The 26,530-nt window shown below is 55.7% G+C and overlaps 1 protein-coding gene across 5 annotated transcripts in view; it reads right to left on the bottom strand.

Moving 5' to 3' along the window:
• Positions 1-835: 835 nt before the first annotated feature.
• The window catches only part of SARNP (SAP domain containing ribonucleoprotein), a 28,202-nt gene continuing 2,507 nt past the window's right edge, over positions 836-26,530 (bottom strand). Inside the window, exons 5-12 of one of the 5 annotated variants that reach the window (XR_014619215.1) lie at positions 25,415-25,466; positions 22,500-22,573; positions 21,855-21,883; positions 21,274-21,299; positions 20,154-20,222; positions 4,341-4,430; positions 2,097-2,953; positions 836-1,994 (exon numbers count right to left, since the gene is read on the bottom strand). Coding sequence is in view for 3 of the 5 variants with exons in the window: in XM_084303754.1 (XP_084159880.1) it covers positions 2,912-2,953; positions 4,341-4,430; positions 20,154-20,222; positions 21,274-21,299; positions 21,855-21,883; positions 22,500-22,573; positions 25,415-25,466 (382 nt within the window). In the remaining 2 variants the exon portion in view is untranslated. Of the gene's footprint in view, positions 2,954-4,340; positions 4,431-20,153; positions 20,223-21,273; positions 21,300-21,854; positions 21,884-22,499; positions 22,574-25,414; positions 25,467-26,530 lie in introns of all 5 variants that reach the window. The other 4 variants (XR_014619216.1, XM_084303754.1, XM_084303753.1 and 1 more) reach the window with 4 other exon arrangements.

Here is a 26,530-nt window from a genome sequence, read left to right on the forward strand (position 1 = left end):
TCTTTCGCTCGCTTTCCCACACTTTCCCCCGCTCATTGTGTGCCCGCTGCTTTTTTTCTTCGCCTATTCAGCCCAAATTAGTCACGAGCAGCCCCCAGCTTGGAGAGGAAAAATAAATTAGGTGGTGTTTTAAACACAGTGTGATTGGAACGATTCTCCCCTGCACCCAGGAGGGGAAAGCCCGGCCTTTGAAAGATGCGGCGTCCTCCACCAACAGCCCCCGCGCACGGCCCCGGGAGCGGGCTGGGGACGCGGCCCCGCATGGAGCTCACCGGGTTGCGGTGCCACGGCCACAGGAGGCTCAGTCCCGGCCAGGGGAGGGGACGGAGAGAAGCGGGACCCAGCCCCACGCTGCGGGGAAGGACAGCGTGGGACATGCGGCCAGGCACCAGGTCCTCATTCCTGCTCCGGGAAGGGGATGGCACCGGGATCCCTGCGTTTGGTTCTCGGCTTGATGAGGTTGGAAGCCTGGAGAAGCAGCAGTGACGAAGCCTCGGATGCCAGGAGAGCTCTGCCTGCCCCTCCTCACCTCTCTGACCACCCGTGGCTCCCGGCACCCACACCAGTGGTGAAGGGAAGCACTGGCCCTGCTGTCCTTATGCACCTCGGCGGCTCCAGCACCGCTACCGCCGGGTGCCAGCCCCTGGCCGGAGCAGCAGGGAGGCTCCAGGGAGGCAAGAGGGGACGAGGAGCTGGGGCAGGCTGGGAGCAGGGGGCAGGAGCAGCTTTCTTCAGGGCCGTGGTGTGCCAACATCTGTCTGTCCATCCATCCATCCATGGCAGCCCCATTCCTGCAGCACGCTCCGGCCCCGAGTCAAAGCGACAGACACCAGAATTGCCTTGGAGAAGCAGTTTTATTATGAAACCAAGAACGAAATGCAGTGTTTGCCCTGGCACACTACAAAACATCTCAAGCAAATAACCAGCAGAAGGATCATGAGCCAAATAGAAAATACATCTTACAAAATCTGACATAAAAAAACAAAACAAAACAAAACAAAACAAAACAAAACAAAACAAAACAAAACAGAATAAAGTTATTACATTAAATCGGGAAAGAGCAAGGGAGCTTTGATTCACTCAGCCATCGACAACCCAAGACACCACGACACCCGGACCCCGTGGCTTTTAGCTGCCCTTTGGGAAAGTAAACAAACGTCCAAGGTATTGCTTAGAGTCACTGAGGGCGCACACAGGCAGTCAGACTGCAGACATTAGTGGAACAGAAGCAGTTTGAAGACTTCTACGTTAAAAAATATATATATATTGCTTATTAAGAATCAGGTATAAGCCTCTGGAAAGCTCCATTTGTACACGCATCCGCTGTTCTCTGGCATCTTAAGGGACCAAGCATGGACAACGCAAACGCCTTTCCCAGAAAAGGTTACAGTCAGAAATAAAAAATCCTACAACTTCAGTAAGACTCCAGACAACAGAAGGATTTCAGCCAAAATGCCCACCCAAAAACCCAAGCGGAGGCCTGGACCTCTGCTTATACCTGGGGCCGAGGTATCCGTGCGAGGGAAAGCACTGCACAAGGTGTAGCAGGAACGAACGCTTGCAACTGGAACTAATTCTCTGGGTACAAAGAAGGAAGAACGGGCACCGGGCGGCTGCTCTCGCTGCCACGGTGCTGCCGGTCCGACAGACACTGGCCTCGGGCTCTACTCTTCACCGCTGTGTGCCCACAGAAGCCACCCCGAGGAATTGCTCGTTACAGCCCCCTAGGAACGGAGGTGCCCTCCGAAACGCCGCAGCAACAGCGTGTGCTTAACAGGCTGCAGCAGCGCTGCCTTCCGTGGGACCCGGCCAAGGTTTTGCCCCACAACTTGACTGCAACGGCCCCGGGTAACGCAGAAGGAACTGCGTTAGATCAGAGATCTTCAGCCCTGAACGCAGGTCCTGGGGCAACAGCGGTGCCCTCCCGCGCCCTCCGGCAGCTCGGAGAAGAGCGAGGCTTCTTCAGCCAGTGTGCGAGTCAGCCAGCTCGCCAGCTGCTCTGAAGCAAAGAGAGGAGAAAATGAAACCCGGCCTGAGAACACGCTCGGACAAAGGGATTCTGGCGTTGTGTTTAAGGAGAGAAATGTATCGCTGACCTTAGCGGGACCTGGAAAACGTGCGTGAAACACCAGGAGCCCCAGAGGGCTTAACAAGGCCGGATAAATGAAGTGGTCAGGACGGGCTCTGTCTGCAAGCACGCTGCTACTTTTCCCTCCTCGTTTTCGGACACCGGTCTCGATCTAAGGTTAACCGGCAATTCCTGCCCTGACAATCCCCGCTAGCCTCACCCTGGGAAGGAAGGCAGCTGAGGAACTGCCCCGTGTGCTGGCTACCAAAGCGCAGCTCCTCCGTTTCTGAAAATACCAGACCAAATCCTTCCCTGCCGTGCAACCTGCCGGGGCGCAGAGCAGAGCCCACATCCCACGTCGTGCTCTCCCGATGAGGCGTCCTTGTCCCAGCCGCCAGGAAGAGACCGCGACACAGCCGAGCCTCGGGGCCCGTTTTCACAAGGTAAAGGAGGAGAGGACCAAGAGATGGAGGCAGCATCGAGACAGCAAACACCAAACACTTCCAACCGCTCCTCGCTCCAGCAGCAATTCCAGTGAATTCTTAACCTAGAGCCGTGCCAGAGGCAGCCGGGGAAGGACCAGGCTGCAGGGCTTCGGGCTACCAAAGATGCAATAAGAACAGTTCCTTCTTTTTGCCCTACTTCTTTTTTTTTTTTTTTTAAAAAAAACAACTTTGTAACTTGAAAGAGTAAGTAGCACAATCATACAACTATGGGGGGTTCCCTGTCTACTCATCACTAAAACCTAGAGGAACAGAGTGTGAGAGAAAGTGGGGGAAAGAGAAAGAGTATGCACGCACTCGAGGCACACTGCAAGTGGGGGGAAGCTAGGGAGGACCGGCATCAGACAATCCCAAAGCGCTCTGCTCTTTTCCTCTTCTTTGCCTGTAAAAAAAAAGTAAATAAATAAATAGAAGAAAATTCAAGACCAAGACCAGCGAACGAGTTCTTCTAAAGTCTCGCCCAACCTGGTGGAGGATTTCCTACCAGCCCGGCGTGGGTACGGCAGCTCCAGCCCCTTCCTGAGCACGCCGACACAAAGCCCGTTGGAGGGGAGGTTTTGTACCGCGCTTGGCAGGGAGCTATGAAGGTTTTATTCTAACCCTGGGACAAAGAGAGCCCCCAAATCCAGTAGCAGAAATATACAGTGCCTGAGATACAGTGCTGCTGGAGTCACTTCATCTTGCTGGCAACGCGCTACAAAAGGGTTGAGCTGGGAACAATGCCTACTTTAGAGGCCTAGAAACCCTTCCAGGCAGTGGGGAGGTGGGAAATGTAAAAGGGCAAAGGGTTAACACTCGCCTATTCATGGAAAAGGTGAGAGGGACACACTAAAACGCATTAAATATACTATTGCGTCTCTCAGATATGCCTTTAAGCCGATACACGAGGGGCGTATAAATCTTAATTTTTAGCAGGATAAATAGCCCGGGGGCAACAGAAGCCCTAATCAAGAATCTCCAGGGGAAAGGTGCATTTGAGTGCACACAATACTAGTAAAAAGACCTTTTTGTTCCAGGCACAATCTCCAAGTGACCTAACGGAAAAGCATGGAATCCCTCAGCCCAGCCGCCCCCTCCGCGCGGGCCGCGGGGGCTCATTCTCCCATGCTCGGCAGCAGGCTGGGAACGCGCGGGGCGGCGCCTCGGCAGCGAGCTCAGAACGGCACAAAAAAGGCCCCCGAGCCCCACCTGGAGCGCCGAGAGGGCTCTTGGGGAGCACACCAAACCCGCTGCTGGTGTGCCCGACCCCGCAGCCACCTGGTTGAGTGGTTCCCAAGCCCCTGCAGCTCATCCTGCCGCAGCCTCGTTTGTTAATGAGCGGGTCCCCGTCTGGAAGGAGCCCCCGTGCCCCCAGCATTGGGCAGCGCTCGATGCCTGCGCTAGGGAGGGTGGCTGCGAGCCCCCAGCTGCACGTGGGGCTCCCCACAGCTCAGCGGGAGCTCCCCGTGTCAGAGGAGGACGAGCTCGCGTGTAGGGTGGCTCAGGACGATGTGAAAGCCTAAAACAGCGCAGAAGTGCCCTGAGGTGGTTACAAATTTAAAAGATGGGCCAAATGCACAGAAGAGAGATCCGCCGAGGGGACGGAACAAAGCACGGAGGAGAAAAGCTGGAAACGGGGTCAGGATCTCAGTCCTCATTATGCTCCGGGGTCTCTGGGGCTTTATTCTCAACAAGCAGAGGGCCCAGAAGCATCCAGGCCACGGGGAGCACAAGGAAGGGGAGCAGCAAGATGCCTGCGGCGGCCACTGCCCATCCTCTCGGGATTTTACCTCTGTGTCCTCTGTAGCTCCAGCCCCGGCTGAACTCGTCACGATGCCGAACCGTTCCTTCCTCTTCTTCAGCTTCTCGTCTTCTTCGCTCTGGCACAAAGAAAAATGGAAATTTATTTTGCTGGCATAGGCCCCGAGGTACCCGTGTTTATGGTACTCCTCCCCCTGCGCCCAGAGCAGGACAGAGATGCCCGGGCTGAGCCAGATCTCGGCACAGGGTGCTCGCCGTGGGGGCTCTGAGCACCAGCGCGATGCCCTGGGGCAGAGCAGACCCCAGGGGCTGGCCCTGGCTGATGGTTTTTTCAGGTGACCTCCCTCCTGCTGCACTCGATGCCCCTTCTCTTGGAAACGTTTCCATTTGGAGATGGAAGCTGGGCACTCACCCCATCTTCCCAAGTCCCATTTAATTTATTTCCAGCCTGAACGAGCAAAACCCCCGCTGACATCTCCCAGAGCCTTCCGATCCCTGTTTTCTCGAGGTTCTCCAAAAAGCCCGGAGGCTTTTTTTTTTTTTTTATCTCTGCTGCCATCACCCACGCTGATGTCCTCATCAGCGCTAATAGCCCAAGCCATCATCGCCCTAAGAGCCTCACCGCATCCATTTTCTGTAGATTTATCCCCTCGCTCTGGCCTCTTCCAGGTTTCTGCAGCTAAGGCCGGCTGATTGCTGTGCTGCTGCTGCAGTTCCTCCTCCCTCCCCTGCCGTTAAGTGCATTTCACAGCCTCGCTCCCCGACCCTCATCTCGCCATCCCGGCGGGCGCACGGCCTCCCGCGGCCGTTTCACCTCCTCGCAAACCGAGGGCTGCCAACGTCACCGCCCGGGCCTCGAGACGCACACAGGGTGCAACGAGGACCACAGGGGCGTCATTTTAAGGAGAATTTTTAAAAACTGCCTCAAATCCCAGTGCTCCTCCACCAGGATCAGCTGCGATTCCCTGCAGGGCAGAGGGACTGAACCGGACCTGGAGCCGTTTACAGCCCGGGGGGGAGCACAGAGAGCAGCGGGGTTTGGTCCTGGGTACAGCTTTGGTATGCGAAAGGTGTGATAGATGTTAGTAAATGTGATTTACCCCTAAAAGAGGAGTGGAAACAACCTGCCCACGTCGGCACCTGACACGAGGGACACCGAGGAGCCCAGCGGGGCTGACGCAGAGCGGGGCCGGGCACCCTGAGGCTCTCAGGAGCCCCGGCTCTGCAGGAGGCCACCAGTGGCCACGGTCCGGGTGGCACGCTGCCTTCCTCCTGCACATTCCCTTCCTCCCGCACGCTCCTTGAACAACCAAATCCTTGCCAAACAGCACTGCTGATGCTGCAGGTCCCGCTGAGCTGGCGGTGTCCTCAGCTCACCTGCCCTCCTGCCTACCCCCCAGGCAGCTCCGGCTCTAACCCCACCTGCGTCCCCCCGCCAGGATCCTCAGCACCCGAGCACCGAGGGCCACGCTCGCTGCCTCGGCCGGCCCCAGGGCTGTGGGTGAGCACCCGGGGATGCCCGACCCAGCACCCTGCCCTCCTTCGAGCGGCGGCCCCAAAATCAGCGAGGCGCGAGGCTCGCAAACAAAGGGCACGGGGAGGGATCACCACCACGGGAGAAAGTTGCTCTCGGGAGCAGCGCAGCACACGCCACGGCCACACAAAGAAAAACTCCAGCCCTGCCCTCGGCGGCGGCGAAACGGGGCCCTAAAAATCGCCGCCGGTGCCCGCGGGCCCCAAAGCTGCTTCGGCAAAGGCGAGCGCTGTGTCTTTAAAGGAGGCTCCCAGGGACCGCAGCGAGCTGTAGGGTTTTATTTATTTTTTCGGTGAGCCACCCCCGCCCCTCCGCCCCCGCCAGTGCCCTGCAGGGAAAGCACACAACGTCGCCCTAAATCAACACCGTCCTAATGATCTCGCTCACTTGACCCCCTAGCACGACAGTGTCAGATGCAAACACGCGTACAATAAACTTCACTCCATCTTTAGCTTCTCGCTGACAGGTTTTGATTCATGGGGTGCTGAAACCCATCTGAGGAAAATTACCTCTATCAAAACGCTGCTATCTCCGCATCTATCAACCCCTGGCAGTGCCCCGGGGCCGTGCTCCGGCGCGCAAATGGGCGCACCAGCATCTGCGGGGAAAGCTGACCTCTCTGGCAGGATGTCAGATTTATTTTCTAACCTTGCTATTTCTAGGCTTGTTCTCCCTGCGCTCACGCCACGATAGTTATTTTGTAGTTTGTCTAAAGAACGGGGGTGGGGGGAAGGAGAGGAAGAAAGATTGTACCGAGGGACTCCACGGCCCGAAGCTAAAACCTCTCCCGAGGCTGGGGAGCAAGGGAGCGCTCCCGTGAGCATCGTGAGCTGCTGGCACGGCGCTGCCTGCAGCCCCAAGGCTTTCATTTGGGGTCGTGGGCTCCATCTGTGGGAGCATCTCAAAGCGAGCAGGGCCACGAGGCGAGGAAGCGGGGTCACGAGGCGAGGAAGCGGGGCCACGAGGCGAGGAAGCGGGGCCACGAGGCGTGGAAGTGGGGCTCAGTGCTGCCCTGAGCACCTCGGGCTTGCAGCAGACCTGTGGCGAAGCGAGGCGAGCTGAGAAGCCCCCAGTGAGCCCATGAAAGGTCCCAGGGGCAGCCCGGGTGGCACAGCTCCAGCCAGCACCCATCACACCCAGCTGTAGCCACTCAGGTCACTTGTTCCCAAAAGCTGGAAGGATCCATTTAAACATTGGACCCCTTTAAACACTGGACCGTTCCCTCTCTCCTGGGAGAAGGCAGAAGTGCCGCGGCTGGTGCTGGAAGAGTTAATGCCAAAAGGCATTAATTCATGGTTTCCATGGTGCGCCGAGCAGCTCTGGCACTCACCGCTGCCCTGCGAGCGGAACAGATCCGCGCTCGGGGCAGGGAGAGCACAGCTGGTTACCTTTTCAAATGGCACAAGCTCCCCGAGCGCTCAGATCTCCTCTGCCCCCCGGGCTCAGCACGCCGCCAGCAACGCCCCGTGCGGAGGTGGCGCGGCAGCGGCGCTCCGCTGGGCTGTTCTGCTCCACTCGCCTCCAGGACCCAAACTCGTCCCGAGGGGAAAGCCCCAGCGCCCACCTCGTTCTTAGCGGGCAGGCCAAGGTTGATCCCAGATCACTTAAAAGCTTCTCGTTGCCTTTCGTGGTCAGGGCAAGGAGCTGGAGCGCTGCCCGTGGACCCCAGCGCCTGTTTGGGCATTCGGGCTGCTAATAAATGGTTCACCGGGAGCATCTCTGGTCTCTGCGCTGCACAAGGTGCTGCAGGGGATGAGGGCAGCGAGGCCCCTCTGTCTCTTAGCACGTCCTCCTCTGCGCTGGCAGCATCCAGGCTCGGGCACGCAGATCGCACAGCAGCTGCTCCACGCGTGCGCCGTGAAACGAGGCTTCGGGAGCAGCACCCGGCTCATCGCAAGCACCCAGGCAGGGGAAAAATGAAGAACCAGCGTGGCTCTTCATGGAATATCCCGAGTTGGAAGGGACTCATAAGGATCAGCAAGTCCAACTCCTCTTCAGGAGGCTCTGCACAGATTCAGAACAGGCAGGAACCAAGGGGAAGGTGAGGATGTGCCGGAGATGCTCCGCGTGTCCACGTACAGCCGCCCCGAGGCGTGACCACAGCTCGCTGCTGTGGTTTGGGACCTGCCACGTACCAGGTAAGGCGACCACCTCCTCCAAAGGGGCACGGGGTGACTCCTTTGGTGCACCACCACCACGTCGGAACAGCCAGGCTGCTGCGAAATCCGCCCCCAGGCCAAGCTTCACGCTGCGCGGTCGGAGCGCTTCGCTCTGCGCAGATTAGAGCAGCCCCAGGAGAAAAGCGCTCTGAATCTGCAGATGAACCCTGGAGTGTCCTCATCACAAATGCGGGGAGAGAGAGAGAGAGAGAGAGACGAGCCTCCTCCGTAATCACGCCCTCGGTGTTTTCATCCGCAGAGAAAGGCAGGGTGTGTGCCCACATGTGTGTGAGCCGGGCCCTTCTGGTCACTCTCCTGTATCTCGCTGCAGCATGACGGATGGCAGGATGAAAAGCAGAGCCCCGAGGCTTTCAGGCGATGGTAGATTAATGATGACATGGCCTTGACCTCCAAAAGGTAAAGGTTATGAAACACTCAAGGGTAACTGGGCTTCCAATTTCATACCCGGAGGGTGAATGACAGCAACTGATGGTTTTATTCTCAGAAACACTCCAATCCTAGGACGCGCAGCTGTCACCCACCACCTTTTTGAAATTCATCTCAACGTATTTATTCCTCCTGCTTCTTTCTCCGTGCAGGCTCTATCTGAGCGCTCCCAAGTCCTTCTGGAGCCTCCATCAGCTGGAAGCACGAGGTGATGGGGAAGCCAGAGCCCATACAGAAGCGCTCCACGCGCGGCTGGTGGCCCTTCCCACCTGGACCTGCGAAACTGCTTTCACAGGGGCCAGGGTTTGGAGCTCGTTGCAGTGGGACACGCGTGGGGACCAGCACGGACACTCGCAGCCCCTCTCCAAAATAACGCCAGCACGAGGACTCCACGAGGCTCAAATATCCGACACAAGCTCCTATCCAGGTCCTTACACAAACAGCGCGTCGGAGAGACCCGTGATGCCGCCAGCACGAAGGGACGATTCCTAAAAATCACAACTTGTTCAAAATTACACCACTTATGCAGATCCAAGGGCCTCAGTGCATGCCAGAAACATTAAGCACGGCTTTATCTGCAAGGAAAACAGATCCAAACCCCCAGTGCCAGAAGCACAACTCGGAAGCATCCCACTGGCTGCCTCGCAGCAAGCCGAGGGCGACTGCAAGTTCCTCCTCCAAGCACGGCAGCATCCAGTGTAGCTGCTTCCCAGTGGCCTCGCAGGATTTACACGTTTTACACGTTAGCTGCTGCCTTTTCTGGAACTAGATTACAGAATTAGCCCACCACGTCACCTCAAGTTAAAGTAAAGCTTGATCTTCTGCCTTGCTTCACCTGTAAAAAGCTTTCTGTATCTGCCTGGGATGGGTGTAGTGCAAAAACGAGCTGAAATCTAAGATCTTTGTTAACAGAAGGAGATGGAAAAATTAACGGGCATTGGTTATTTGAAATGCTGTGCCCAGCTCTGGCTGTACACCGGAGAGGTCCCCATTTACTCATTCACGCTAACGAAACTCGAGCGACACGGTGGAGGGCTTCCTTACAGCACGAGCTCCGTTCTCAGCAGCTTTTTCAGCTTTACCCAAGCTGAGGGCACCAAGCAGCTGCAGAGCTGGCTCCCGGCCCCTTCTTCCACCACCCAGCTCAGACAACAGGTCGGCAAGGCAGAAAATGCAGTGGTTTCCTGTACCTCGCGTTGAGCAGAGGGCAGGAGCTGGAACAGCCGGCAGTTCTGAGGTTTTCCTGTGTCAAGACAGCGCGGCTCTCACAGTTAGAAGTTTATGCTCGCCCCAAACGGGATCAGCGGGGGAGGAAGACAAAAAGTCACAGACAAGTGCTAAGAGTACACCTGCAGCTCTCCCAGCGCTTCAGTGCCGGAGTTGAAAAGCATTCTTCGACTTAGACGTCAGAGATGAAACAAACATGTCAGGAATGCCACATGGCAAAGTGAAGGAGACACACTTCAGGTGCACCACAAGGCAAAAGGCCTCGGAAGGGGCTTTTCATCTCTTTGCACCCGCTGAACGGCATCTTAAATATCATAAGGCACTTCCAGAGGCTCTTCCGTCCTGAAGTTCGCTCACCCCAGCGTGGGAAGGCTGCTCCACGGCCCCAGGTTTAGGAGCCTTACACCTGGCTCTGAGGGCAGAGGCCGGACAGGGTGAAAGCTGCTCGGCACCCCAGAAGAGTTTTCCCCCCGAAGAGTCCAGCTGTTATTAAAAAGGAGCAATCGGGCGATGACTGAACACGATTTGAATTGCACATTAGCCCCAGATTTTAAAAAAAAAAAAAAAAATCCATTCTATTCAAACCCAACGAGCGCAAAAACGGCAACACCCCACGGCAGCGTTAACCCTTCCCCGGCAAGCAGGGGCTCGAGCCCACGCACCCCGGTGGGGCCACGCCAAGCATGCCACAACCTACCAGCGAGCCGAGAAGCCTCCCGTCATGGCCAGGTGCTCACCACGGTCAGATTTACAAGGCAGGAGGGGAAATTCCAGGGGGGTCGTGGAAGCTCAGTGCATGTGTGCCCACCGCGGCTGCTGGCGGCACGCGGCACCGGAGTCACGCACGCTCCTGCTCCTGGGGATCCTGCTGAACGCTGCCTGGTTTTGAGGCGAAGGCGATTTTATCTCCAGGATTTGCACACACGCTCCAAGGGCTGGGAAGCCAGCTGACTGCCTGCCGCTCCTCGCCCCGAGGGGAGAAGATTTTTTGGTAGTAAGCGAGATCCTGGTTTGGAGACCAAAGAGCTGCCTCCTGCAACCCAGAGGCTCCCAACTCATCTGTGCTGACTTCGTGTCCCGCAGGCACGCCGAGGTGCTGTGGGAGGGCAGTCAGGATGTGTGCGGGGCATCCTCGTGGTCGGTGGCCAAGGCAGGGATGAGCAGCACGGCCCCACTTCCCTGGACTGTGGGCGAGGCAAGGACAAAACGCTGCGGCACCGCTAGGTGAGATTTTGGGGCAGCAAGATCCCTACAGAAAGACCCAAGAGCAGCCAAAGCCCCAAATGGGGCCACCTCCTCCGGGCAGCCAAGTTCCATGGCAAAGAAACAGATCTTTGGGGAAAACTAAGAAAAGAAAGCATGCAGACTGCCAGCCTCCATCCAGCACTTCCTAGAGCTGCTCTGAGAGGATGCTCCTCAATTCCCTGCGCTACATCTTCAGGCTTCTTGCAGCCAGAGATAAAAGGCGGTAGCTAAAGGCACCCGGAAAGTACCTTACGTTTGATCTTTTATGGTCACTTAATTTGGTTTCTCCATTACTGCCGAAAGCTCGAGGTTCTAGCAGAGCTCGAAGGGCAATCTGGTGACAGCGCTGCCGCTCCGCAAATATTTGGCTCCAGCCCATCCCTAGGAGTTGTTAAATCTGCCCAGTTATTCCCCAGAACTCCGACCCGCAGCCAGCTGCGCTCCAAAAAGAAGCTGCTTTTGGCCCCGCGGGATGAGCTGGGCTGCTGGAGGGCCTAAGACCGTGGCCCACTGGTGCTGAGCAGGATTTCTGTGGTGCTGCTATAAGAAGCTCTGCGCCCCCACCGAAGGCTCAGCGCGGCGTCACCGCAGGGCCCAGCGCTGCTGCGGTGCTGAAAGAGCTTCGTTAATCTTCCGAGAGCAGAAGGAGCTGCTTGAGTTATCTTAATTAAATGGATTAGATGGAGAGGAGGGGATCCTCAGCAGAACTTCCCGAAATTTAATTCAGCGGGAGACATTCCTCACGGTCCCCCTTCGCACCCTCTGCACACACACAGCGCACACACGCACTCCCCCGTGCATTTCACAGGGCTTTTTTTTTTTAATTTTAAGCTGTTTTTACTTTTGTCCTCGGCCGTGAAGAGGGGTTAAGGGGAAACCTGACTTTGTTTCCCTAGCTGCGATTCGAATGGGTTGTGGAGGGCCGGAGCGGGAGCCGGCTCTGCCATTCTTCCCTGGCTGCTCCTCCAAATTCCTGCAGCCAAATGGTTCAAGAGCCGCTGAATGGCACACATAATGACATCATTGATTGAACCATAATAGAAGGGAAAAGGGGGGGTGGGGAAAAGATGTATTTGTGTTACAGACAAAAGCTAAGTTCTGTTTCACAGCAGGGACCAATGAAGAACCAGATGACTGGACAGAGTGAGGTCAGAGAGTCCCCCCCAGCATTGTCTTCCCTTTGAGCGAGCCCTTCGCCACTCCCTGAAGGTTTGTTAGGGACGCAAATCCTTTTCAAACGGCACCAGGGATAAATACCAGATCAGGAGTCCTGCTGACCTCGCGCAGCTCTCTCGGCATTTATTTTTAAAATGACATCGTGGGTGTGTGTAAGTGCGCGTAAAGGGCCGGGGTGGGGGGAGCGCTGCGCAAGGGGCGATTGTAAACACCGAATTACTGCAAAGTTGGAGCCTGGCAGAAGCCAGAGGCGGCTGCAGGGACGCTGGGGGCTCTCCGCGTGCTGCAGGCACTGGGTTTGGCATTTCACAAGGGCCTTCTCTCCATCGGGACCGGGCTGGTTGAGCAATGTTTGTGCTCGTCCCCGCAGCACGGCAGGGAGCACGGAGGGCAGGCAGCTGCCAAGGTTGCGCTGGAAGCAACGTTCGGGGCTGCTTTGGGTGCTGGTTTCATGCCCTGCCTCGGCTCAGGCTAAAAATACCCCAGGGTTTCTATTGAGCTGCAGGAAGATAATGCAAACCGCAGAGCCAGCAGCTGTAGAAGGGTGCCCGATGCTCTCTCAGGCCCGGCCACAAAAGTTTCCAGCACAAAGAGGAAAGAGCGAAAGCGCCCAGACCCTGCACCAAACCGGGAGCGCTGCGCCTGTAGAGCTGGGGGAAGGCTCCAGGGTGGTTCTGCTCAGCACCTCCCACTGCTCCCTCCTGCAGCACGAAGCCTCTGAGCCCCCTTACCCGTGCCCTGCGTTCCCGGGGGCACTGCCCACGCTGCGGGGCCGCGCCAGCCCTGCCTGCTGTAGTTTATCCACGAGGACAGCGAGAGCGGAGGGGCCAGCAGACTGAAGGTCAGCCGTCCGCGCAGCGCTGCCCTCGCCTTGCAAAGCCTCTGCTGGACAAAGCGGGGAGGCCGAGAATTAAAGCTCCTGGCAGGGAAGGAACAGAACCCAGAGCAAGGTGGGAGAAGGGGAAGAGCCCGACATGCACGAGACCTGTGCCGCTGCTGCCCAGGATGGTGAGGAAGCTGGAGGCAGGACCTGCAAGATGAGGTGGGCTCTGAGCCCCTCGGGCTGAACAAAAAACCTCCCTGCAGGCTTCCAGGGACGTGGCCAGAAGGCAGCAGCGTCTCTGCTGGAGCTGCCCGGGGCAGAGCTTTGCATTCCTGCACCGCTCTGTGCCTGCAGGCACACGGCCAACACAACACGGTGAAGTTCGGCTTCCACCTGGGCAGTGTGGCTGCCGTTTGCTGCAGCGCTCCCGAGCCTCCTCGTACTTTGTGCAGCACCACCGAGCTTTGCACCTCATGAACACGCTGCTTCCTGGTAGCTTGACTCAGTCACAACCACGGGAAGAGAGTAAAACCTTCCGAAGAGCGATGAGTACTACGCCACGAAAATAGCAAACGCCTGTGGAGGCTGGAGACCTGGGTTTATCTCAAGGTTTTAAGATTTGCCTTGTTCAGAAGGGATGACAACCCCTTAGAAGGCGTCCCAACCCAGTAACTGTGTGCCAAATTCACCTTTATTTCCCTGCATGGGAATCAAGCCGCACACAGCCAGCGGCTGCGAGCCTCAGCACCCACGTCTGCCAGCTCCAAAGCCCTCCGGGACGTTTCTACAAGCTGGCAAGAGGAAAGAAAAGCAGAGCCCAGGGCAAGGAGGCCACCCTGAGAGCAACCAGGGTGCGAGTCAGCTGGCGTGGTGGGTGGCCACGCTTGTTCTCAGCGATGAAGGCAAAGAGCCGCGGGACAGTGCCTTTGAAGGCACTGGGCATCACCAAACACAGACCGCGTGCGGACACCGATGACCAGCAGCCTGCCAAACGTTCCTTGAAAGCAGCTGACACGCAAACACCATTTCTCCAGGAAACACCTCTGAATATTTTCTCTGCTTGGCTGTGTTGTTAAGATCTTGTTCTCCCCACTGCTTGCACAATGAAGAGGCCATTTCTTTCTCCATGTGCAGCAACGGGAGCTGTTCGGGTCCGTGGCACGCACCTCTAGATGACCTTTAAGGTCCCTTCCAACCCAAACCATCCTCTGATTCCATGACCTCTAGCTCGTTAGGATTGCAATGAGATTCTTCCTTCCAGCAACAAACCCAGATGGTTTTTCTCCCCTGCGTACAGTCTAGAGTTATTGAGGGGCTGCAAGGGAAAAGGCTGGCTGGAGAGAAGTTCCCATTTGCCTTCTAGGAAAGCTGATACCTCCGCTTCCTTGCACAATCCCATCCCACGCCAGCAGGACCACCAGGGAGCAGGACTGGAAGCCACAGCCTCATCCCTCATCCCAGAGGGGACTATTGCACTGCCCTTGGCCACGGCACGTCGGGCCAGCCAAGACCACCACCAAGCCCCTCCTGGGGAAGTGGTTGCTTTGTCTTCAATGAAAAACCCCAAAAGCAACAACATACAGGCCTGCCAAGACTTTACATTCGCCCTGTAACCTCAGATGTTTTTTTTCCATGGGGTTACAGCCCCGTGAAGGTTCGGGTCCGTTTTCAAGCGCACCAACAAGGCTCACGCTGGCCCTACTGAGCCTTCCCTCCCCACGTTTGGGGGGGCTCCAGCTCTGCTCCCCCAGCCAGCTTCCCACCCGCACCTTCGTCCCCAAAAGGTGACAGCCACACGGACGAGGGCTGGGATTAGGAGAACAGCAACGCTGAGCCCAGCACGCTGCCCGGGAGGGCTGCCTGGGCATAGAATTGTTAAAAACCACCCAAAGCCCACCCGTGACACAAGGGGAGCAGCAAAACCCCCCCCGCAGCGGGCGGCAGCGGTGCAGCTCCCTCCTGGGCGACCCCAGAGGGGGGGGCAGGGGCGGCAGAGGCCGGGCTGGCAGCACCCTTGTGCTAAAACGCCCGTGCCTGCCAGCACTATTCTTCACCTTGTCACTTCCCATTATCTTAAACCAACAGGGCTGCATTCAGCTGCTCGCCTTGGAAAACAGCGAGGGCGCTTCGCAGGGGCCGGGGGAAGGAGCGGAGCGGGCGGCGGGGCCGGCTGCACGCGGTGAGCGCGCGTGCGCAGAGCGGGCAGGGGTCCTGCCCCGGCCCTCCGGAGGCTGTAGAGGAACACGAGCTCTTCGAGGATTTCCACAAATCCTCACGGGGAGCAGCTGGAAGCCCTCCAGCAGTTACCTGCAAGAGCATTAAGGCTGGGGTGCCCCCAAACTGCTCTCTCCCTCCTGGAGCCCGAGGCTTGCCTTCCAACATGCAGTTACCCATCTGCAGTCAGCTTTGTTCAGCAAAAGCTACCGCAAAGAGAGGCACCGAACACCTCAGCCTTCCTCGGGCCGCCTGCTGATTAAGTCCTCTGTGAGCATTCCTGCAATTAGCACGGGCTAGCAGTTTTCTGGACAGTCTCCCTGCAGAACGCCAGCCCGTCAGCTTCGACGCCGCACGATTTTTGTACCAGGGTCTCTCTGACTTTGCTTCCACGCATTCGCGCGACTCTGGCTGCATTCTTTTATTCTGACCTACTTTCTACTTCCTGCAGGACTGCTGAAAAGTTTCTGTGACATGCAAAAAAACCCACACACGTGAGGTGTTTCAGAGGGCTTTGCTTTCAGTTCACTTTTTAAACCAGGACTATTTTTAATCTTCCCCCTGTGTAAATCCAGCTGCCTTAGTTACCTCTAGTCCAACTCAGAGGGAGATTGAAAATCCTTTAAAAATTACCTAAAGCGGCTTTTTTAAATACCTAAAAATATTAAAGTTTAAAAAACTTAACGTCATGGGAATTTCAGGGCATGTAAAAGAGTCCTGAATGTGGCACCGGTCACAGCACACCAGCTCCTCCGTACCTGGCAGGCTGTGCTGCCTGTTCCATGCATCACAGCGATGCTATCGCAGAGAAAAACTTCTTGAAATTGTATTTATAAAGGAGTGCCAAGTGCTACATAAACCCATCCCAACAGCAGGACTTGTAGCGTGGTCCTGAGGGGGAAGGACGCGTGGGCAACATCCAGAAAAAGCGATCGACATCTCAGGACAAGGCCTCCTCGGCCACCGAGGGGTCGCAGCACGCTGAAGATGTTTTTCTGGGCCATATTTTTATGTATTCTAATCACCTTACAGAAGGTAAGAGGGAAAGAGGAATTAAAATGAAGACCACAAAGAGAAGAGCCTGGGTTACAGCCCAGAGGAGACGGCGCTCCTCCACTCCGTGCCCCAGCAGAGAGGAGAGCAACGGAGACACGGAGGTGACGACAGGCAGAAGCAGGGAGCTTGAGGAAAAAACTTATGCAGGGACACGTGGCCTTGCAGGTAGAGCAGGAGCTCTCCCTTCAGAGTGACAGCAGGACTCATTTCTTGAGCACAAACCGGCCACGTAAGCCAGTTGTACGTGGTGGCGCATGCCTGCATTTTTGAGAAGCACAACATCTGTCCTAGGAACAATCCCCGTCCACCAGTCCCTTTCCCCTCCCTCCTTGCCAACATCAGCACTTCTCCCCACCACCACTCTCTGCTTCCTTGGTGGTTAATAGCTTCTCATCCGGGGTTGGCAGGGGGTGCTTGGAAAGATTGCAGGCAGAAAAATTATCCAGGAAAAGGATTCCTCCTCAGCACGTTATTATAAGCTTGCTGGAAGCCAAACAATTAAGGCAATTGTTTTCTCTCTCTCATTTAGATATTTTGTATACACACAAACTTTCTGCTGGTCGACTGACCCCTGCTCTGCTCCACCACCACACCAACGTCACGCAGTCAGCCTGCCAGCTCTCTCCGGCTAATCTCAGGCAGCGAGCGCAGCAGTTCTCATCTGCCCCACGTAAAACAAGCTCTCATTAACGAGAATTAAGGCAGCATTAATCCAGAACCCTGACCGACAGACGTATTAAAACACGAACTCCTCCTAGCCACGGGTCAGCACCTTTAGATCGGGGGGGATACTTCAGCACGCGGTACTGCTGCTGCTCCTCAGGACCCCAACCGCTCTCACGACACGTCCCGAGGCTCGGTGCCCCAGCTGTGAAGTGGAAGACCTGCAGCTGGGCACAGAGAAGTTCTTCGAGGCGAGACACGGCTCAGGAGGCACGCTGCAAAGAGAGAAACTCTCCCCGTGGCCGCTCCTGACCAGCCCGCCCGAAAAGCCACCAAGGCGACGATGAGAAAAATGGGGCAAATCCCCCAAAGTGTTGGGAGAATTGGGTAATTCCCCTGAGATGATGGGAAAATCAGGCAATTCCCTCACAAGGATGGGGACACCGTGAGCACTCGTCCCCTCGGGGCAGGAGATCTGCAGGCAAGGAGCCTTTGTCTCCCTGCCGTCGAGGACGTGCACCGGGACTCCTGACTGGAGTGACCTTGGCGCAGCCGCGTCACCTCTCCGCCCGCAGCCCCGACCCGAGGAGGGTTAATCAGCTAATTGTTTGCGAGGCACTTGGAGACCTCCGCGTTAAAGGGGAGATAGAAAAGCCAATTATTTTGGTCATCTGCTCAGATTGGGAAAGGTATTTGATAATGTGATCCTAAAGGTGGCAAGCAGAGCTTTTATGTTATCCCAAGGGCTCTCGCTGTCCATTTGGTGCCAACGCTTCCCCAGCGGGAGACTTACGAGGCTATTTTATACATAAAGAGCGAGCCTTCCCCTCGGAGAAACGCTTCTGAACCACGACCACGACGCAGGCAGCTCCCTCTGCAGCATCCAACCCTGCATATAAAACACGCAGCTAAACACCCTCCCCTGGGGAGCGGCGAGTTGGAGTGTTACAGGGAGCAGCTGCCGTGGAGAGGGAACATTTACAAGTGTGGGGGGTTAAGTACAACTAACAGGAGTCAAGGGATGGTAGCTTCAGGTCAGAGCGTGCGCTTGAACAGGAGGCCTCGGAGGGGAGAGTTAGTGCTACGGGGAGATAAACGCTTGCTTGATTTATTTTAAAAATTAATTTGATGGCCTCGTGCTGCCTTGAGACAAACGAGCACCTGCCTCCGCGGCTCGAGCGGAGCCAACCTTTCTGTTCCGCCTGCTCTCCTCGCAGCAACCCGGGTCTTGCTTTCCCCTTCAGGCAGGGAGGAAGAGGATTTTAAACTTGAAAGATTTCTACGCTAGAGGGCTAACGGAGGGGGAAGGGGGGTTCAAAGCTACAGATGAGTTCACAGCCACTAACGCAGCTCTGTATTTGCTCCCTGCTCACAGCAGGCCTGAAATCCCCCTTAGCTACGATTCTCCCCCCCAGCATCCCTACCCCTCCCCAAACCAATTTGAATAGGAAATGAAGTGTGGCTCCGTGGAGACAATGGTTTATTGTAAAGTTTTTTGCTGCGACGCACGGTATAAAAACCTGCCAAGACACATGTAAACATTCGCAACTGCCAGGCTCCTCCGTAATGAAAAGCTATAAAGAACACCCAGGTGGGAAGCACAATACCACCAGCTAATTAAAGTAACCAATAATATTCCTCCCAGGAATGCAGGAGTGTGTTCCGCTCAGTGGGAGAAGCCACTTCTAAGCCCATGAACTCGGCTTCCTGGTGGAGCAAACAAAAAAAAAAAAAAAAAAAAGAAAAAAAAAAAGGACACGGCGCGGCGAGGCGGGCGCTGCTCCGCGGAGCGCGGGGCGCACAAAAAGCCGAGCGCGGGGCAGCCGGGGGCTGGAGCTGAGCTGCCGCGAGCTGAGCTCGTTGGGGAGCTGCTCGGGGAGCTCAGACCTCACGTTTTGGGGTTTTTTTTTCGGGTTTTTGGCGTGTGCAGGGGCCACGGGGCAGCTCCGGCACCCGGCTCCTTCCCCAAGCCCCAGCAGCACGAAGCTGCAGCCGCACAACCCCGCTGCGGGAAGGCCACAGCCATAAACATTGACAAGGCATATATCCCTCCTGAAAAATGGGAGCTCCTAGTGACAGGGTTAATGATGTTTGAGCAGCCTCTCACCCTGAGCTCCACATATCCCAGCGTTAATGCACTGGCCTCCTTCCCCCACCCCCAAAGGGACAGGAGAGGGAAGGGGGGGGGGGCGGGAAACAGCGACCTCCAATGCCAGATATTTTCTACATCAGTGAATTCCCAGGGCCGGTAGAATAAAGCAGAACGCTCAGAGATGGAGAAGCAGGCAGCAAAAAAGGTCAAATCCGTCCCCCCGAGGAGGAGAGGGGCTTATTTCGCTGGGCTGGAGGGAAGAGAAACCTCCCCTCGCTCTTACCCTTTCCAGCTGGAGAGGAGAGGTCTCCATGCCAACACCAGGCAGCTGTTAGGACCGGACACTCCTTCCTCACTCCCCACTATTTCTGAGCACTGCTGCGGCACGAGGGTCATTAAAGCCCGGAGGAGAAGGCCATTTGTGACCGGGCAGCGCGCGGGATGCTGCGCCGATCTCAGAGCACACTGATCCTTCCCCGTCTCACCCAAACGCGCCACCCTCAGCTTCTCCCCACCCTGCCACAGAAGCCATGCAGGCAGGGAGGGCATTACCACGCCGCCAAGCACAGCATTCCCTGCACACACACACACCCCAAAGCCACCCGTCGGGCTGGAGGCCAAGTGCAGCTCCATCTCCTGCCCTGCCAACAGCTCCGACACGCCGAGGTGCTACACACGAGGACAGGAGAGCCCACGGATTTCTCCCTGGCAAAATAAATAGCTTGAAGACCGAACTCACCCCCCTGCATCGGTACTTCAGAGTTATTTGCTACCAGGGAGCTCCGGACTCCTCTTTGTGGAGCTCGTTACCTTGGTCTTTACAGACTTGGCTCCTACCCCAACCAGAAACGGGCGCTTACGCAGCGCGAGTCAAATGCCCGAAACCAAACCAATTTCACAGCCTGCCCACCAGCGTCGCTTCCCATGCTTTAAGACGAAAAACTTTAAAATTCAACGCCTCTATCCACCCGTCATAACTTCCTCAAAGCCACGTTAAAAACGTCTCACACAAAACAAACCGAGGATGAGATAAGGAAGCGCCGCTGACAGAACTCCCCCGGGGCCTGGCGCCCACACGGCTGCATGAATAACAAGATGTAAAACCCCAAGCAGCACGAGGGCTCTGAGCATCACCGAGTGCCATGGGATGGAGCACTGGGCTCCTCTGGAGGTGCAAGGAGTGTCCTGGAGGCCAGTGCACCTTACCTTCTTGGAGAGCGAAGAGACATTCAACCCAAATCTCTGAGCCCTTTCCTTTAATTTATCCATGTTGACCTATAAAGACACAGGAAACGATTTAAGGTTTAAAATCACCACCCCTTGAGTAGCAGCAGCAGCCCAAAGCTGGCCCGGTGGCTCAGAACACCCCAAAAGGATAAACCCCAGGGTGGTGGCCCCCTCCTGAAGGAGCTGCAGCTGGTACTTGTCCTGTGGGAGTCCAGCCAACACAAACAAGAATTAAACGACCTCTCAGGCACTTGCCCATACTCCTGGAAATTATCACTGCTCTCTGGTTTAAGAGATCCTTGCTGCACCCTCGTTCTTCCCAAACTATGAAGTCACGTCTGACCAGGTCCTGTGACCGAGCAGCTTGCCAGCAGAGCACCCAGCCTCGCTGGAATCTCCCAGAGAAGGGAGAGCCACCCTTACAGCTCTTGTCCCTAGCACCACAGCTGGGCACTTCCAGGGAGAAATCCACAGCGTGAGCTCTGCAGAGGAAGCCCTGGTGCTGTTCTGCCCCTCAGACGTTCATGCAAAGCCTTTTATGCCCCTGGCACAAAAGAAACCCAGAACTCTGCCCCAGGACAGATCTTGGGGTGCCTTAACGCTGCTCCCCTCATCCTCAGGCCGGCACCAAGCCAGCTGCACCGTGCGACCACAGCTCTCAGCCACGCACACTCCGGTGCCTCCTGCTTCGACCTGGAAAGCAGGCAAAGCAGCACTGGCACTGAAAATGGAGTAATTTACTACGGGTCATCCGTACTTTCCATTCCAGAAGCAGGATTCAAGCAATTCAAAGTCAAATAATGAAAACGAGGCATATGGAAAAAAAATTTGAGTATCCACCCACATTTCTGGCGTTTCATTCTGCGATCAGCTCACCTGAGAGCACTGTCACAGGAGGCAGCCAAATACTACAACGGGAGGGGAACCCACCCAAAGCACAACATGCAGGTGGGCCTCCCCACTGCCCCTCGCTCCGTGCTGTTCTCGGAGCATTTTGATGGTTCAGGTCACCCCTGCGGACGGGAACTTCTCTGCACAAACCACAACCCACGAGAGGAGCCTGAGCAGCGGTAACCCGTGAACAAGAAGCGTGTCTTACCGTAGGTTTGCTGTCTGCAGAGAGGCCTGAAACGAGGAGGGAAGCAAAAAAAGAAAACCCAGTTAGAGAACAAGCAGCCAGAGCAGCATCCTATCTGACAAGAGGCACGGTGGAGGAGTCACGCACCTGCCCGGCACAGACTCGTAAAGAATTTCTGTCCCACTTTTCCCAGCTTTACCTCTGCTCTCCAAATTCTTTTCATCCCCAGGTCAGTTTTTCCCACCCACAGAACCACTGCCATCCTCACACCTTGCAAAGAAAGCTCTGACAATTGAACCTGGCATTTGAAAAGAAGCCCAAAGACGTTCGGCGCCCCGATCAGGGTTACCCCACACCTGGCTGGTGTCCTCCAGTTGGGTTTGGGAGTACAAGATGCTGACAGATGTCTGAACTACCAAGAAAACCCCACCTGCATTTCATCCTGAGTCTACAATCCCTGCTCAGAGCTTCTGGGTGTGGGCAGGAAGAGGGACAGAGAGTGAAACAGCCTCCACCAGCTTTTTTTTTTTTTTTTCTCCCAGGAATAAATAAATATTTGCAGTGAGGTCACTCCGTGAGTTAGTTCTGGTTCACCTTCTCACCTTTAGTCGAAACTGTGGCCAAACCAAACCTGCAGAAAGTAAACAGAGCTTAGTCAGACTCAGGCACACGTAAGGCAGGCAAGCATCTAACACGTCGAGCCTTAGCTTAACAAAGCAGTTTTCCCTTCAAATACTTTTCCCAGGGGTAATTCAGGCAAACAGGTTTGTGCACAAGAGCGACTGGAATCCAGTTATTATTGCCTCCTGTAGCTACTGCAGCAACTCCTACATTTACTGTGAACAGCAATTCCTCACTTACTTCAGAAAAACAGCTTCAGTGCCCAGAAAACTAGCTGCATCATCAGCACTGAGCCAGTTTGGCCTTCCCCTGCCCTTTCTCTCCAGCATAACTTTAAGCAGCACTAGAAATTTCCCTGGTACTGAGCACTCCAGTGTGACACAGCCCAGCTTTGACATGCGTGTCTCCTGGCTCACAAGGAGCACGACCTCTACACACGTCACAGCAAGTGTCTGCAGACCCTTGAGGAAATCCATCCAGTTTGTTCAGGCTGGAGGCAAATTCCACCTCCTCCTTCACGCTAAAAGCCACATCCACATCACGCCAGCACAGCCTGCCACTGCCAGATGTGTCCCAAGAGGTCTCCTCCCGAGCTAAAGCAGGGAAGGCTCGAGGTGTGGACTCACCGAGCTGCACGCGCTGCCTTCTTGCTCTCCAGGCTCACGGGCACGTTGAAGCGTTCAGCCCTCTTCTGCATCCTCTGGAGGGAGAAAAGGAAAAAGAACCCAGTGAGAAGAGCAAAGATTTGAGGCGTACAGAAAGCAAGCAGGAAGAGGCACACGGGAAAGGCAGCGGATGGGTAACGCTTCCACATGCCCTGCTGGGCCAGCAGCGTGTGGCCTGGGAAGGGAAAAATCCCCTCCTGTGCCTGCAGGTAACGGGAGAGCTGCTGCAGGCACCTGGAGCCATCCAGGAGGCCACCCCATAACCTCCTGGATGCGTGCTTGACCAACGGATGCTCTCCAAGTCCTACCGAGCTCGGTCCAAATAATAAAGGCACCTTTCAGAAAAAGGTGCAGCCGGCTGCAAGAGCAAACAGCTCCACTTCTGGGCTCTGTTTGCACAAGAAAAAGGGGTTTTATTGCCCTTTACTCAGGGAGCGCTCCCAGGACAGGACAGGAGGCGTGCCAGAGGAGAGCAGGCCGGGGAGCTGATGGCAGCAGATGACTATTTGGAGGTGCTACAAGGCTGCAGCCAAGCTGAAGGCTGGCGTGCCAGCAGCAGGCGGGAGCGCTCCCCTTCCAGGGAAGCCCCTGTGCCAGGGGAGCAGCGCTCCTGGCACGCGCTGCAGAGGGAGCGGCTGCGCCGGCCCTCCCGGAGGCAGGGAGCAAGCAGTCGGCACAACCAGCTCGGCTGGCTCCCAAAAAAAAGAGGCAAACAAGATTTCTTTGGCTATGCAAAAGGCCAAAGAAATATGCTAAGAGAAGAGATGGGTGGGGGGGGGTTTCAGGGACCTTATTTCTTTGGCACAAGGCTTTTCGTGAGAGACCGCCACTATTCACGCTGTTGGCTCAGGCTCGCAAGCAGAGTTTGTCAGCAGCAGCACAATTTGAGGCAAAATTCAGCTCTGTGGAAAGGATTCAGCCTACTGCAGGCAAGGCTTGCCTGGACCACAGCACGCTGCCCAAGAAAGAGAAGCTCAGAGGTGTCAGAAGTGCAAGCGTTGCACCAACGAGCATTAAATCCCCTTAAAAGCTTAAGGGAAATATTTAACATTTCATTATTACACAAGGGCCCAGAAATGTGTTGGGTGCTTTAGAGGTTAGAGAAACAGATAGCATTTGAACGGAAACATTTACTTTAGCCGAAAGCACAGTGAGGAGTGCAATAAACATTTGCATCAAAACATAAATGTTTAGAGAAGACGGATTAGGAACACCACTCCTAATGGTGCCAGTACCAAAGAACTTTTTACTCGACTGAGAAAAGACAGACAGAAAAATAAAACGTGTTAGCGCTCAGCTCCAAACCGATTTCCCCATTCTGACACTCTGAAAACATCCGAAAGGAAGACTCGAACAGCTCCTGAAAGGGCTCTCCACCATGGAAAGGCCACCCCGGATCAGAGAAAGGCTCCCCCTACCCCAAAACCCTGCCTGAAGCTGATCCTAAAGGTCACAACCAAGGCAGGGAGGTGCCACGGTTGGGTTGATGACGTCCTGACTTTCGAGCTGAGCTCACATTTGCATTCACTTAACCCCGATGGGCTCCTTCCTGGGATTTGTCTCCCTGCTTCACGAAACCACCAACACTTCTTACAACTGCAGCAGCCAACGTCACCGGCCACAGGTCTGAATCGTGCACTGTATGGGCAAACAATTCCCTTTTTTCTTCAAAAAAAATGTCTAGAATATAATTTTGCTGAAACCTCTCCAATCCACACAACCAAAAAAAAAAAAGTGGTTTTCCTGTGAATAGGTTCCACGGAATTTGGGGAAAAAAAACCAAAAAAAAACAAAAAACAAAGGACAAGAGTGCAATTTCAGCAGGTCTGCTTAATTGGTGCTTTACGCAGCTATGGCCACGGGCAGCCCCAAGCCCCAGGGGACACGGCTCCTCCAGCACCACGTCCAGCTCACACCAGGTACCACGCTTCTCTTCGCTACTCCTCCAGCTGAGGTCCTAATCCTCCGCTTGCGCCATCGCCCCGGTTGCTGTGGAAATGGCCGTGTCCCAAACAGAAGATTAGGGCTCTGAAGTCGTGGCGAACAGCAGGGAGACGAGAATCGTGTTTTCCTACCGATTTCTTTCTCATGGAGCGTGAGCGGAAAACAAGGTGTGGGAGGGGGGATCAGGGAACCAGAATCAGGGTCTTGAAACCCGAAATTTCGCAAAGTTCTCCCAGAGGAATCGGCAGCTTCTGAGCGTGTTTGGCTGAAATAAGCCCAGCAAATCTCAGTGACAAAGTTCCAGGGGGAGATAAGGGCGATCTGCTAGCTCATCCCAGTGCCTCCCAGACTGATTGTGCCCTGCGGCCGCACCCTGGAAGCTTTGCAGCTTTGCCTGGCTGAAGCAATCGCCCTGAGGGATGGGGATGTGCCACAGGGGGGTGAGCCCCGCTGCTGAGCTTTTCGTGCTCCTGATAGCAGGAAGGGAAGCACAATTTATGTGCTAGAGTAATAACAGGGGCAGCTCGAGGCTTTAAAATCCAAATCTGGGGATGCTACGGGGCTACTACGGGGCTAAGTCCACCTGGGAGCCACTCGGCCTGTCCCCGAGCTGGAAATATTGAGGTAGGGGCAGCGGTGGCTGGTGGCAGGCAAACGGCAGCCCCCAGCAAGGAAAGGGGCACGACCAGGCAATTGAGAGAGGCATTCCTTAAAGCCCCATCAAAAACGGAACGTGCCACGGGGGCGCCACCCCGCTAGGTCAGCCCGCAGCCAGCGACCGGTCGTTAGTGTAAAATCAAGCCAAAAAAAGCAGGGTTACAGTGGAAACGCTGACACAGCCCCAGCAATGCACGGAAGAGCCTCCGAAGGAAGCGAGTGAGGAGGCCGACACCTCACAGCGAAGAGGACGGAGCAGCAGAAGGAAACCTTACCTCCATCTGCGAGATTTCTGAGGTTATTTTCACTACTTTCTTTTCTGTGTTCCTAGAGGCGTGGGGAAAGAGAGAGATCGGTCAGCAGGGCTCCCGCTGGCTTCCTCTCGTGCCTCAGCAGGAGAGGGGTCGGGGTTCTCCTCCCAGCCACCCACCTCTGGCTCCCCGCCACCCCCAAATTGCTGAGGGGCTGTTCCCAAACCGCCAGCAGCCCTTGTAGGGGCAGGCTGAGAGCCCAGGTACCAACGCTGAGGCACGAGGTCCATAAAACCTCCACGTTTCCACAAGGAAACACAGAGCGGTGAAGGCGCAGCCACTGCTCCTCCTCCTAGCCAAACGAGCGCCTGGAGCACTCCTGAGCCCCTTCAGCGACGATGGGAAACGAGCCCCCAAAGAGCAAAAGACACAAGAGCCACCCTCAACACCCGCTCCCAGCAAGGCTTGGAGAAGAATTAATTCTGTTTACGGTGAGAGAAGCACCCTGTGACTGCAGCGGGTGCTGCAGAAGCTTCTCGAAACCCGGGGGGACAGCACAGCGAGAAGCCACAGACCCGCACGCCCAGGAACAACCTCCTGAAGGCTCTTAACAGCAACACTCGGCTCTTGTTAGAAGCCCAAAGCCTCGACTGCCTGCCCCGAGGAGCTTTATTCCTTTACGGCCCTGCAACACAAAGGCTCGTTCTGTTCTAGTTCATGGGACAGCCTCGGGCAGCTCTCCCCAGGTCAGCACCCGCACCCGGCCCGGGCTCCGTTTCAAACACACACTCCTGAACAATGAGCAGCTGACAACAGCGGGACCGGGAAAAAGCCCGCACGAAAATATAATGGAGGGGGCGTGCTCCGAGGTTTATGCTCCGAAAACAGAGCTCGGGCTCGAGGGGGAGGAAAACAAAAGAGCAAGAGACAAAGTTCGGAAGTTCCCAGGCTAAATGGAACATCCTCCTCCTCCTCCAAACAACTCCCATAAAACAGTGGGGCACAGCCAGCCTCATTAAGGCCTCCCATTTAGAGAAACGCGCTGCTTTTGTTCCAGATTCCCGGACAGGTTTCTCATTTTATGCCCTGAAAGGTAGTAATGGTTTAATAACACTTTCACAGGAAGCAATTCGGCCGGGG

The sequence above is a fragment of the Netta rufina genome, assembly GCF_964035555.1.
Source record: "Netta rufina genome assembly, chromosome: 30".
In the NCBI taxonomy this organism is placed as follows: Eukaryota; Metazoa; Chordata; class Aves; order Anseriformes; family Anatidae; genus Netta; species Netta rufina.